Genomic DNA, 13,966 nt, shown 5'->3' on the forward strand with positions numbered 1-13,966 from the left:
CATGTTGAATATTTTAAGTTTAAGGACTCTGAGGCTTCACACATGCAAGAAAAACTTTGTGACCTTTCCTCTTGGGAGAGTTGCACCCCCCATACCTGGAGGAAAGGAGCATCTTTATCTCCAAAGACAAGAGACAGAGAACAGAATCTGAGTGAACAGGTTTTGTTAAGTTTCTCTTAGTTTGCTACACACAGCTGATACCCTTTGACCTGTCCTATTCATCTACAACTTTCCATTTGCTATCAAACCTAGCATAAGAACACCCAGGTTTAACCATTTCTTTGGGCTTTTATTTCCTTGTGAAGGCTCCTGTGGCATGCAAAACATATTAAATAAGTTATTATGTTTTTTACTTGTTCATCTCTCTTTTGTTACAGGATATTAGTCAGTTATTTAAGAGTATGAAAGAGAAAGTTACTTTTCTCCCCCTATTCACCACCATATATTTTTTTTATTTGCCTCTTTCCTTCCAAAACCCAGTTTTAATCCCAAAGAGACTGTAAGGCAAAAATAATTCATTTCTGCATTTCAGTTTTTAATATCTTCAGCAAATACTAATACTCTGTCAATGGGTTAACAAAGAGAAAACCACAAATTATTCTTCCTTGAGTGCTATATTGTTTTCTTATTAATGAAAAGACTATATATCCTCTGTAACTGTCTCCAAAAATTTATAGTATATTCTGGGCACATTTAATTAAATAGCACTTAGTGATTATAAATATGTGCTTGACAATTTACCTAGAAAGGGAAAAACTGATAATGGATTTGCACATATGAGTATTTTCCCTTGTGTAATTTTCTACTTTTATGATGAATGGGGTCTTCACTTATTTCCTTGTCATTATGTTCTCATTCCAGGTTTGGAAGGCAGAGGAGAACCAGCTAGCATGTCATATCTATGAAAGACAGTCCTTGCTCCTACAGATTGTTCTTGATAGCTTGTCAGTGGGGCAGAGAAGACTGAAAGGGTCCTGAGTTGCTTTTCAGCCAAAATAGGTTCACCTCAGTGAACACTGGCAGTGACAGTACGTTCAGGTGTCTGGTTAGAATTCAGGTTTTAGATCATTTTAGCATAAATCAGAACTCAGACATGAGTTAATGTTTTTACATATACACTCATTGTTTCTCAGTTCCCCAGCTAGAGGGATGTATAAAATGTATAACACTTTTTACCCTTTGTCAATGCTGGGAAGTATATTTGAGAAGAGATGGCTCATTTTCCTTGGGTTTTAGGACTTGTTCAGTAACCTCCTAGAGAAATGAGGTAGTCTGATCTGAATTAGAAAGTAGTGTCAGTGGTTTTTGCCCCTACCCATTTCCTACTGTAATTTACTGTTTTACATGTAAAATGGGAAACATTTATATTTATCTAATAGTAATATTAATATTAGTTAGTATTTATACTATGTATCAAATATATGCACCAGTTCATAAGCAGCACAAAGTCTAATATTAGAAAAACATGGTATGCATTATTCATTTTAATGAGTCTGAATTTCTCTTTGCTTTATAATCTCCCATTTATTTTTTGTTTCTTGATATTGACTTATCTTCTTTTGATCATATTCCTACAGCATGGTTCAATAAATATTCTTCCTTATTTTCATTTGTGTGAAAGTGTCACTAGCTTTTATGTATTTCCTTTATAACTAGTTCATTTCACATGTAAGTCAAGCCTCTGTGTTGTCCTTTAAGGCATTTCATCCTTTTTTGTGACTATCAGTTTTGGTTCTTCCTCTTTAGGTTATCAGCTTATCATTATTTTATGTGTTCTCCTATACCTCATTTAAATCCCTTTTCCATGTTATACATCTTCCCACATTTAATTTTTTATTTTGTTACATTTTAATTTATCTTAAAAAATTGGCAGCCTTATTGTACAATTGAAACTCATATCTATCTAAGGAAAGGAAGATCAATACAGTTAAATATATATGATTAAAACACTTATGAAACACAAAATACACTTTCCTTTTTAAAACAGCACTTTATAAAACATTTAGTATTAATAAAATGTAAAGAAGTAGGATAAATAAGCAACAGATAGATGCATATGTATGTGTGTATATATATATATATGCAGAGAGAATTTCAAATTCAAATATAATCTGTCATTCTTACCAGTGTGTTTGTTTTATTTGCATGAGCAGAAAAGAATATACACATGGACAGCAGGGTGGGGACTGACTGTGGGAGCAATGGGGTTGGGGGGTGGGCAGGGTAGGGGAGACCTACAGGGGATAGCTGTAATTGAACAATAAAAAAATAAAAGAATATACAATTTAGGTATTTTTACAACATGATGCTGGATAAATGAATATATATGAAGGGATTGCAAACTAAATTATATTGATCCAAAGGGGGAAATTGTGTGGTATTTGATGATGTCTCTAATACCAAGAAAAAGTAAGGTAGATCATTGACTTAGGATTTTCTAAAATGTCCCAGCATCCATTGCTCGTATTGTAAGATTTCCGTTGCATTAATCCTTCAGTCACAATTTTAATGATGAAAACTATTCCTTTAAAACTTAAGCTTTGATCCAGTAATTCCAAATCTAAGAATCTAGCTAAGGAAATGAAATATTTTTAAACTCTATGCACTAAGATATTTGTTGCAGTATAATTTATAGTGGTTAAAAGCTGATGATATCCTAAATATCTTTTGTAAAACAGAAGGATGGTCAAGTATATTATGAGATCAAGAGATAATGGAATATTAAGTGGCCATTAAAATAAAATGTTTATAAGATACTTATAATGGCATGAGAGTATTTATCGTATGACCTCAGGAAAAGAAAAGATACATAAATTATACATAACTTGCTTTTAACCATGTGAAATAGTTTTAAAAGACAAAATGGGAATACATTAAATGTTAAGAGTGGTTATCCCTGGGTATTGAAATTAGGACACATTTAAAATATTTCTCATTTCTTGCATTTAAAAAATGTTCTACACTTAGCATGCCCTTAGTACTATATTCAGAAGAAGACTTACAAGCTAAAGAATAAAGTTTAGTTTAGAATATTTACTAATTTTAAATGGGATTTTTATAAAATTTATTCAAACTTTACTCTCCTATTAGACAAGACATTCACATCATTTTTCTCTTTTTGATCTAGGAGTATTTCAGCATTTTAAGAGGGTTTACACTAACGTTTCATTGGCTTTATAATTTGTTAGTGGGAAGGGTAGATATAATGAGAGCTAGGAAGAAGAAAAATGATTTAAAGGAACTTTAATTAATTATTTGCACTAATATAAAATCGCTGTCTGTGGCCTTAATTTGCCAGAGAGATTATAGAATAATCTCTTCTCTAATTTCTGCAGTATCAAATCATGGGTGGATAAGATGCAAGAAGACCTTGTCACATTGGCGAAAACAGCAAGTGGAGTCAATCAGCTTGTTGATGTGAGTAGAACCCACATAAGCTTAATCTTTTCTTTAATTTGAATGCAGTTCTAACCTCTAGGAAGCTGTGTTTCCATGTTATAAATAAGATACGTTTTTTTGTGTGTGTGGATCTGGTAGTTAAATTCTGAGAGAGATGCTTGGTATGGCTCGTCATTGTGAAGAGGACACATCATCACCAACAGTTAACAAAGCTTTCTCACCACAAACACTTTCCAGTTTACAAACAGCCCTCACTTCCACGAGTCCGTGTGATACTTACACTTCCCTAAAGTTCAAAGGGGATGTCAGGTTTCCATTTTTCAGACTGTATTTTATAATCTCTCACATGGTAGTAACTTAAGTACTGTGATAAATTCTTTTCAATACCCTCAGTAAGAACACTTCTTCACTCTTCGAGGGTAGATTTTACTTTAAAAAAGAATTGATAAGTGTTTACAACTGTGTGTGGAGACTAGAGTGAGTCACTGAAAAAGAGTCATTGTAAACTATGATTTTTCTTACGATGTAATGGCTATGAAAGTCACTCAAATGAGTTTTGAAAATGATAACCTTATATAATTATTTATATGTAATCTTAACTAGGTTATTTTACTTGGGTAAGAACATCCACATTGTAGGTTTTGCTAGATTTATGAAGAATTAAATGTCAAGACTCTCTGTAGGGATGTATTGTAACAATTTGGAAGTACTTTTGTCTTGTGTTCTTAGTGATGCCTTGTATTTCCCAAGAAATGTGGAGCAATGTAGAAAAGCAGTTTCACGTATGACACAATATTAGTTATTATATGGATATTTATGTGTGAATATTTCTCTCTGAGGGGAAGTGGTATGTATGGTTACCTTATGTTTTAATAGAAATGCATAAGAGAACCTTATGAATGAAGCAAATACTTGAAAAAATATTCCAGAAACTGTTTACAAAACAATTGTAGGTTTCAATCTAACAGTCTGTTGAACAAACTTAAATATCTGTGAGGTGAACATATTTGGAAATGAAAGGTGTTTATTGTGAATAGTGATGATCGAAAGTATTCTAGTCAACACTTAAACTGTCCCAGTCACTGTGCAGGCTACCAAAGGTTGACAGAGACACAGTGCCTCTTCCCAGAGAACTGACACTCTGCTAATCAGTAATTTCTACTGTGTGGGTGCAAAGATGCCTGAAAGCCCCTGTGAGCTGGTGCTTGAGACCCGCAATGATTTATTGTGGTGAAATATGTAAGAATATGAAAGTGTGTAGGATAATAAGTGAACTCCTATGAAGCCAATAGCATTTATGCAATGAGAAAAAAAGAAACAGTAATTGACAGGTTCTGGTTAGAAGCTGTATGACTCTTTTTATTGACAGATTGAGATTAAAAATAAACTGCTCTGGGAGTGTGCCTTCATTCCTCCAGTATTTCTTCAGCCTCAGAAACCACTTTCTTGGCTGACCTCATTTTTACTTTTGGTATAAATATCTGAACTCTCTCTCACTGAATCTGTTCTTCACAGTGAATCCTTAAGAAAAAAAAGTCTCACCTGATTTCCTCTATGCTTTTTGAAGCATAGATTACTAAGAAGAGTGTAAAATTGTTAAATGAATAAATGGCTTTGTCAGAGTATGAATAACAAAATAGAATGGAGAGGATGAAAGAAAATCCCAAGAGTTTTTTTTTGTTTGTTTGTTTCTGAGACATGTACCTAATTACAGTGACAGAAAAAGGTACAAGGAAAGAAGTATATATATATATGTATAACAAAAGACAGGTGAGAGATGGAACACAATTCATTATTGGGAAAATAATTTAAGCATTAGGGCACATGAAGTGTGTCATTTTATATAGATAGACGATCCATATGCCTCTCTGCTTCTGTCTAGAGAGAAGGTTCATGCTGGAAGCCTGTCAGCGGTGGCTTTATTTTTGGCTATGGAAATTTAAAGCAGAGACTGGCCAAAGGATGCCAGGGTTGAGGGTGAACTTGGAAATGAGATTGGGAAGCTTGGATACATGATGAGGACCAAAAGTTGAATAGATGGAAGAACTTAACAGGGTCCTAATTTGAAATTCAATATTGTGGAAATGATGATTATTTATTGTAATTGTTTTTACTAGCATTGCAGGATAGAACTAGCATTTTACTTGAATGATCATAAGCAGCTGTGAAGCAACATAACTGAAATAAGACATATTTGCAATTTAATAAAAACTGCTTTATGGCACTATAAGATACCAGCTCAAGGAAGGTTGGTAGATATTATTATGTGAATTCAATACTTTAAATTTGCAAATGAGAAATTTGTAAAATTACCTGTCTAACTTCTTTTAAAGATTCAGTGTGCGTGAATAGGCTTAAATGGGATATTACTCTGATACATTTGAGTTTTTTGTTTTTCTTTCCTTTTTAATTTTTATTTTTTCCATTACCATTTAGTCCCTCTATATGCCTCTCCCCCCACAATCACTACACTGTTGTCCATGTCCATGAATCCTTTTTCCTCAATCCCTCCATTCCCTAACTGCCCCGCCACCACCTTAGCTGTCATCCTGCTCTCTATAAGTCTGTCTCTATTTTCCTTGTTAGTTCAGTTTTTTCATAAGATTCCACATATGAGTGAAGTCATATGGTATTTGTCTTTGTCTTACTGGCTTATTTCTCTTAGCATAACATCCTCCAGGTCCCAAAGGGTAAAACTTTCTTCTTTTTTTACAGCCCAGTAGTATTCCATTGTGTAAATGTCCCATAGTTATTTTATCCACTCATCTACTGATGGACACTTGGGCTGCTTTCAGATCTTGGTGATTGTAAATAATGCTGCAATGAACATAGGGATGCTTAAGCTCTTTCAAATTAGTGTTTTGGGTTCCTTCCAATATAGTCTCAAAAGTGAGATCACTAGGTCAAAAGGCAGATCCATTTTTATTATTTTATTGTGGAAAGCAGGTATCTCCATACTGCTTTCCACAGTGGCTATACCAGCCTGCATTCCCACCAACAGTGTAAAAGGGTTTCCCCTTTCTCCACATCCTCACCAGCACTTGTTATTTGTTGGTTTACTGATGGCAGCCATTCTGACAGATGTGAGATGATACCTCATTGTGGTTTTAATTTGCATTTCTCTGATTATTAGTGATGTTGAGCATCTTTTCATATACAGATGCTGGACATCTGTATATCCTCTTTGGAGAAGTGTCTATTCAGGTCCTTTTGCTCTTTTTTTAATTGGGTTTTTTGTTTTTTTGGTGTTGAGTTTTGTAAGTTTTTTATAAATTTTGGATATTAATCCCTTATCAGATATATTGGCATATGTTCTCCAATTCTGTGGCTTGTCTTTTTATTTTGTTGATGTTTTTCTGTGCTGTGCAAAACTTTTTAGTTTGATGTAGTCCCATAAGATATTCTTAGTGAATTATTCCATTATCTAATCATTAATTGGAAGGTAAAATGTCCATTAACTGCATATGCTCAGCTGCTAAGTGGATAAAATAATTCAGGGAAGAAAAAAATAAAATTGGGGGAAAGAGATAATAATGTATTATGATTTTGCTTAGTGAATTTAATACGTTAGAACCTTTTTGAATACAACTGAAGGACTTAATTTGTTTTTCATTAGTTCAAGAACTATACTAAACACTTTGTGTTCATTATCTTATTAATTCCCAGAATACCTTGTGAAGTGAACATCATCATCTTTAATATGCATGAAGCAATTGCAAGATTAAATTTTTGGTCTAAGCTACATAACTACTAAGTTGGATGTAATTCCAAAATTAAAAGAAAAAACCTTGTTATGCTTTAGAATGTAAATTAATATATTACCTTTTTATATTGCTACTTGTATTTTAAGAAGCAGATCCCTGATTAGGTATGTGGTCAACATGGTTATGCTACTGCTCTTTTATTTATTTATATTTAATTTTTTATTGTATTTTTTCTATTACCATTTAGTCCTTGTATGTACCTCTCTCCCCACAAACACCATCCTGTTGTCCATGTCCATGAGTCCTTTTTCCTTTTGGCCCAATCCCACCACCACCGAACCTTCTATGCCCCTGCCTTAGCTGTCATCTTGCTTTCTATTTATGAGTCTGTCTCTGTTTTGCTTGTTAGTTCAGCTTGTTCATTAGATTTTACATATGGGTGAAATCACATTGTATTTGTCTTTCTCTGATGGGCTTATTCACTTAGCATAATGTGCTATGCTCTTTTAATATAAAATATAAATTTGACGAAGCCAAAATTCTGCTACCAATTATTCACTCATGAACACGTCACTTGAATTACTTTAGTGAAGAAAGTATAGAAGGAAATTGTAAAGTGAAAATTTACATGCAGAATGTAAAGTCTTCTATTACTGTTGGTATGCACAGAAATGCTTTTTTTGTGTGTGTATATCATTGAAAGGATTGCTGAAAATAGTACAGAAAATTATTTTTCTTGATTTCGTCTTTATGGTCTTTCACTTGAAGAAAATATACTTATTTTCTTCTAGTCCATAGCTTTGTGATCTGGCCAAGGTGTTTCAGCTCAATGAATTGTTAAGATTGATGACATAATCCACGTAAAATATTTATTGACCTGTAAACAAAACTCAATAAAGGTAATTCAGTTGTTGTATTTTGTTGAGGGTATGATATTTATTAGTTGGGGTACACAGGCTGAGCTGGTGTAACAAAGAGATAAGACCACCATATACTGTGTTTTTTTCTCATGTCGCCGTCTAGTGGTGAGCAGCTTAGGATCAGCAGGTTGGCTCTCCTATCCACAGTATGTGGCTTCCATCCCTGGGTCCCAAGCTGCCATTAATTTTCAGCCTGATAGCCAGGGAAAGAGACCAGAGATGCAGATACCCAGTTACTTCAAGGGTAAGACATTTGACCCTAGTTGGGTTTGTTCCCTGTTCAGGGCATGTATGGAAGGCAACCGATTGATGTTTCTCTCTCCCTCCCGCTTGCTCTAAAATCAATAAATAGTCCTGACTGCTGTGGCTCATTTGGTTGAGTGTCATCCCGCAGAGTCAAAGGGTTGCAGGTTCGGTGCCCGGTAGGGGTGTATGCAAGAGTCAACTGATGGATGTTTCTCTCTCATTCTCTCTCACCTTGATATTTCTCTTTCTTTCTCCCTCTCTCTCATTGTCTCTAAAAATAAATAAATACAACATTTAAAAAATAAAACAAAGTCAATAAACATATCCTCATGTGAGGATTTAAAAAAGGGATAAGACATTGTGCTCACATTCCAAAGGTCAGAACTCATGGAGTCATTAGTGGCCATATACCAACTCTGTCACAGTGGAAGGGGATGCAACCAATAGTGGGTGACAACTGGCTGTCCCCCACTGAAATGAATTATTTGAATACTGTCCTTGTAAGAGCTATGTCTAAAAGTATATTAAAGATAAATTAACACAATATGGATACTGTATTTAGATATTTTAATCTGTATAAATTAAGAAAAATAGAAAAAGATCCCTGCATTTTTAAATAATCTGAATTATAGATTATTTTAAAAGACATTTTATTACTTTTAAACACACACTTTCCTTTAGTTACTATGCTGGCAAATGCACAGGCTAATCTTCTTATATCTATTAATGAATAGATAATATTTTTTAAAAATTAAAGTGGTCTTACTGTTCTTAAAAGCAAATTTTAAGTTCTGGAAACACTGACCAACAACTATCTTTTTAATTTAATTTGTTGATAAATATTTCTTGATAAAGATCTACCTAATTTTGTTCAATATCCAAATTATCAGATATTCTAAATCAGTAGGTTCTATAGTAATAAGAATCTGCTTCATGAAAAAATAACAAGTTGCATTAAACAAGTTGCATTAAAGTTGCATAACAAGTTGCATTAAAGCAAACTCAACAAACATGTCAGAAACCCACAGTTATGCATGTGCTTCACCCTGGCCTGAGGACAACCCGCAATGATGTAAGCAAATTATCACCTTCGGAGAGAATTGTTGCCTCCTTTGTGCACCATTTCCTTTACACTTTCCCCTTTCTCTTTAGAAATCCAAAATTTTTCTCATAACTTCCTCTTTATTACAAAAGAGGTAATTGATGGTGTTATTTACACTTGACTACATCTTCAGTAACTTATCTCTAATCGGAACATATTTAGTATTTGAAACAGGTGTGAAGGCTCTACTTTGAAAGAGTTATAGAGTGCCCTCTCATTTCAAATAGATCTCTCTCTCTCTCAGGAGGGGACAGGTGGGTCAAGGGGCCAGCAGAATCTGAACTAAAGTGAGGCAAATGATGTGCTGTGGCTGCAGCATTTTAGGAGGCTGCTGTCTCTGAGGGTCAGAGTAAGAGTAGCTCCTGAAATTTTGTGCCCTAGGAAATTTTATACCTCACTTGCCTCACCCTAGTCCTAGCCCTGGGGCCCAGGGTGTTTAGAGCCGTATCTTCTGCTGTGCATGGCTGGAGGCATAGACATTTGCAGCCTCTGGCCATCACACTAATCCCAGGCCTCTCACTACATTTTCTTCCCTGCTCCTTTCCTCTCCTAGGTATAATGTTGGGTCTTTGCTATAGCTTTTCTGGAATCTTTCTCAGCCTCCCAGGATCTTGTAAGGAACAGTGGATATTCCTGAAGTGTTCACAGTACATATATACATTTTGAAATATTCATTTACATCTCATACTATGTGACCTTGCTCCATACTTCCCTTCTCCTCAATTCCCTTCACTCCAGTTATCTTCTGATAATGAAGGACATCAGGGGAATCCAGATTTTTTGATAACAGAGATTATTATATCTCTCTAGTTAGCTAAGACAATTGAAATGAGGCCTGTCTCCTGGTTGTTATAAAGCTTCCTTCTGAATGGAAATTCTGTCTGGATTTCTACTATGTTAGTCCAGAGCATGCAAACATTTTCAAAAGTTTGTGGAGTAACTTTTCTTTTAAGCTGGAAGTTTATTTTCGAAAGTAAAATCAGTTTGCTAAGGCATCATGATAGCACTCCTTGGCTGTGAATCACCATTGTGATTTCATAAGTTAAAGTTATTAAAATTGATACCTTCATATTTCAATATTCTCTCAAAAGTGTACATATGAAATGTGTCTAAATATTGAGCATTCAGTTCTCTTAATTAAGTTGGTATTTACACAAGGGTTTAGAGTGAGGAATTTCATTAGTTATTCCTGGGGTGCACTTTTTCTTTGACACACTGGTTGCATCATCTTATGTAAATAGAATGTTCATTTTCTAGGTGGTAGGGAGTTTAATATATTAATTTATTTGCAAAAAAAGATACGCTAAAGCAGAACATAATTAATCATTAGTGATTCTGACTAGGGAATTAACAAGATGCAGAGGCAACAATAATGGTGGGAATCTTTTTTTCTTCTTTCGGTAATGCTGCTAAGTAGCTGGATGATACTGGATTTCCCTTTACCTCTTGTCAATGAGGCAGATAGTAACACTCTCCCTTCTTCACAGAAATGGTGTAGAGGTAAAACAGAATATAAAATGCAATGTGATAGCAATAACAGATGCTATGAAAATGTCGATGCTTATTTCTCTTTAGAATATAGGTTTATATTTCTATTACTTTAAAGTAATATAATTATTCTTAAAACTAATACTCATATTAAGTACTTTATAAAAGTTATAATTACTTTTCAAATATATATTATTTATTTCACATTTTATATTTTTCAGAGTTGCCTTACGTCCTTCAATGATGAAATATAACTAGTTACCATAATAATATAGGCAAATTGAGGTTATCATTATTTTATGGAAAGTACAATTTTTCCCTCTAAATAGAGAGAAATCTGTTTTGACTGCACAATGTATTATCAGTAGAGACAGTATGGACTTCCTTAACTCATTCACTAGAAATTGTAAAGAAGCCATATATTTTTGTTTGTTTTTTAAAAGTGATTAATTACATTTTTTTCAAAGACAATAAATAAAATGAACTCCAATGGGGTTTCTGATCTTATGATGGCTTTGAATGTTTTATTAACATGTTTTTAAGTGAAATACTGTTGGTTCACAAACATTAATAGTGAAAGACTATTAAAATGTTTTCTTTTTTACTTTACCAATCTGTTCCATTATCAATCGATAACTCTTAAGTTATGCTAGTATTTGAGGGATAAATTATTGTTCATTGTTTCTCCAAGTAGCAATCTATTGGCTTGGTAATACTAATTACAGTGAGAGTGATAGAGAGTGGCTGCATTCTCTTTCTGTCTGTGAGCTTCACAAAGGACGCAGAAGCTAAAAACTCATGGAAGTGATATAGCCAAGTGTTAGCTTCTTCTTTACAATGAAGATGAATGGCATAAAAGACCATTGTTTGTTACTGCACACTCTCAATATGCCACATATAATTTTTATGCTCTTTCCCTGAAGACATCTTTAATGCCTTTATATAGAAGGCAGTGGTTCTCAGCCTGGGGCAGTTTTGTACCCCAAGAGGCATTTGTCAATGCTTGGAAACATGGTCACAGCTGGGGGTGGGGGAGATGAGTGCTGCTGGTGTTCAGTGTGTGTGTGGAGGCCAAATGTGCTGCTAAACAGCCTGCAATGCACAGGATGTCACCCCACAACAAACACTAATCTCGTCAAAACATCAGTATCAGTGAGGTTGAAAAGGACAAGAATTTGAGGCAAGAAGACATGTATGAAACTCCTTAAATTAATAGAAATTTGTAAAATTACACATCAGTATTGGTAGGTAGCATTTTTTCTTTAGAAAAGCCACTTGCTACTAAATGGTTAAAGGCAAGTTAAACTGCTGCATTTAAAATTTCTTTTGTTGGCTGTGAAGTGAATTTAGGTCATTTGGGGTTAGGAACTTTAAACAAGCATCTCCTTCAGCATATAGTTAATTATTTTTTAATTTAGTTTTAGCAGCATCAAGTATGATCTCTTCTACTTTTAATGAATTACACGTGAATTTTCTGGTTAAAATACATACACAATTCACATATAGTTCTGGATATGTAGAAGGTAAGAGGCTAGGTTATTCATTTATCTGTGGAGTTAAAAAATACCAAACAGATAGATAGCTTCTTATACATATCTTAATAGTTTTATTGTTTTTATTCTAAGTGTTCTTAAACACACACTTAAAAAGTATCTTATGTTTGAAATGTTTCCAAACTTAAAACCATTTCTTATTGTGAATCTTTTTCATGTTCACCTTATTCATTGTTACAGTTTCTCTATTCCAAGAATGACCCCTAGTATTTCACTTACATTTGTAGTTAAATACAGTCACCATATGTGTAGGATGGGGAAAGTGAGCAAGTTTTCACTTGTTCTGTTCCTCCTTACACCTTTAACATGTTTCTCAAAAGTGTCATCATCAAATTCCTGTTAGTAGAATGCCAGTTTGAGGTAGTTATCGGAAAGCAGGCACTATAAATTTGAGAACATGACCAAGCATTCGTGTGTATGTATGCCTATGTATGTATTATGTATAAAATTGTGCATGTGTGTGTATTTGGATGGTGCTTAAAATAAACAAGCCTGTGTTATATTTGAATTCCTCTCATGTACTAATTGCTGAAATAGGCACTAGAAGTTCTGAGCTAGCTATTTTCAGGCTAAAATACTTTGGAGTTGACTATATAATAAGGTAAAAACCAACACTGAATTCTATAGCTCTTCATAATAGTGTCCCAATTATCTTTTCAGTTTTTTTCCAATAATTTCTTGTTTTACACAAATTCTACTTTTCTCCCTCCTTTATTTATTTACTTTTTTATGTTTACTCCAAAGTATGGCTGCAATCCATTGTTTTGACTAGCATAACCCATGTGATTTTACTGTCCTCTGAATTCTGAGGGCACAGCTTTCTGTACTTCTTCATTGGAGCACTAATATTCTTATTAGTGTTAACCTTTTTCTTTCTATTGGTCATTACCCTGTTTGCTGTATTTAATCTAATTATCCTTTACATGTTGTATTTATATTCAATTATGTAACTATATAACACCTTACATAGTCTTGTTGGTTTTGGTTTAAAATAAATATTGATTTTAAAATGTAAGGAGGCACTTGTTATAAGTCAGCATTCCAATTCTTAGTAAAGCCTGGTGCAGTAACCTGTCTCAGTCGCCATTTGCTAATTGACGCCATCAATATCATTGAGTACCTGCTATGTGCGTGCACTGTATTATGTGCTGGGCTGAACTAGTGGTCAAAACAGGTGAAAATCTCCATATTCTTGAAACTTTCTTCTCATGCTGTAATCTCTCTGGTTTTCTCTTGCATTGTCACATCTTCCTTGTCTACTTGTAAAGTCCCTTGCAATTACACTGGACTCACCAGGACAATCCAGGATAATATCCTTGTTTTAAGTTCAGCTGATTAGCAAAATTTAATTTCATCTGCAGACTCAATTCCCCTTTGCCATGCAACAACATATTCACAGATTCTACGTTTTAGAATGTGGACATCTTTGGGAGACCATCATTGTGCCTACCATAGCCATCACTTCCATCACTCAGTGTCTGAATACTGTTTTCTTCCCGTTAGTCTTTCCACTCCTGCTTCTACTTCTGTCCTTGATACATCCAACTGTCATTG

General features: G+C 34.2%; 1 protein-coding gene across 8 annotated transcripts in view; it reads left to right on the forward strand.

Moving 5' to 3' along the window:
* CACNA2D1 (calcium voltage-gated channel auxiliary subunit alpha2delta 1) overlaps positions 1-13,966 on the forward strand; it is a 460,101-nt gene that overhangs the window by 78,833 nt on the left and 367,302 nt on the right. For all 8 annotated transcript variants that reach the window (XM_045827337.1, XM_045827338.1, XM_045827339.1 and 5 more), the window contains exon 2: positions 3,336-3,417. In XM_045827337.1, the coding sequence (XP_045683293.1) occupies positions 3,336-3,417 (82 nt within the window). The remainder of the gene's footprint in view (positions 1-3,335; positions 3,418-13,966) is intronic.

Source organism: Phyllostomus hastatus, unplaced genomic scaffold, assembly GCF_019186645.2.
Source record: "Phyllostomus hastatus isolate PE091 unplaced genomic scaffold, TTU_PhHast_1.1 phas_scaffold_78, whole genome shotgun sequence".
NCBI classification, from domain to species: Eukaryota; Metazoa; Chordata; class Mammalia; order Chiroptera; family Phyllostomidae; genus Phyllostomus; species Phyllostomus hastatus.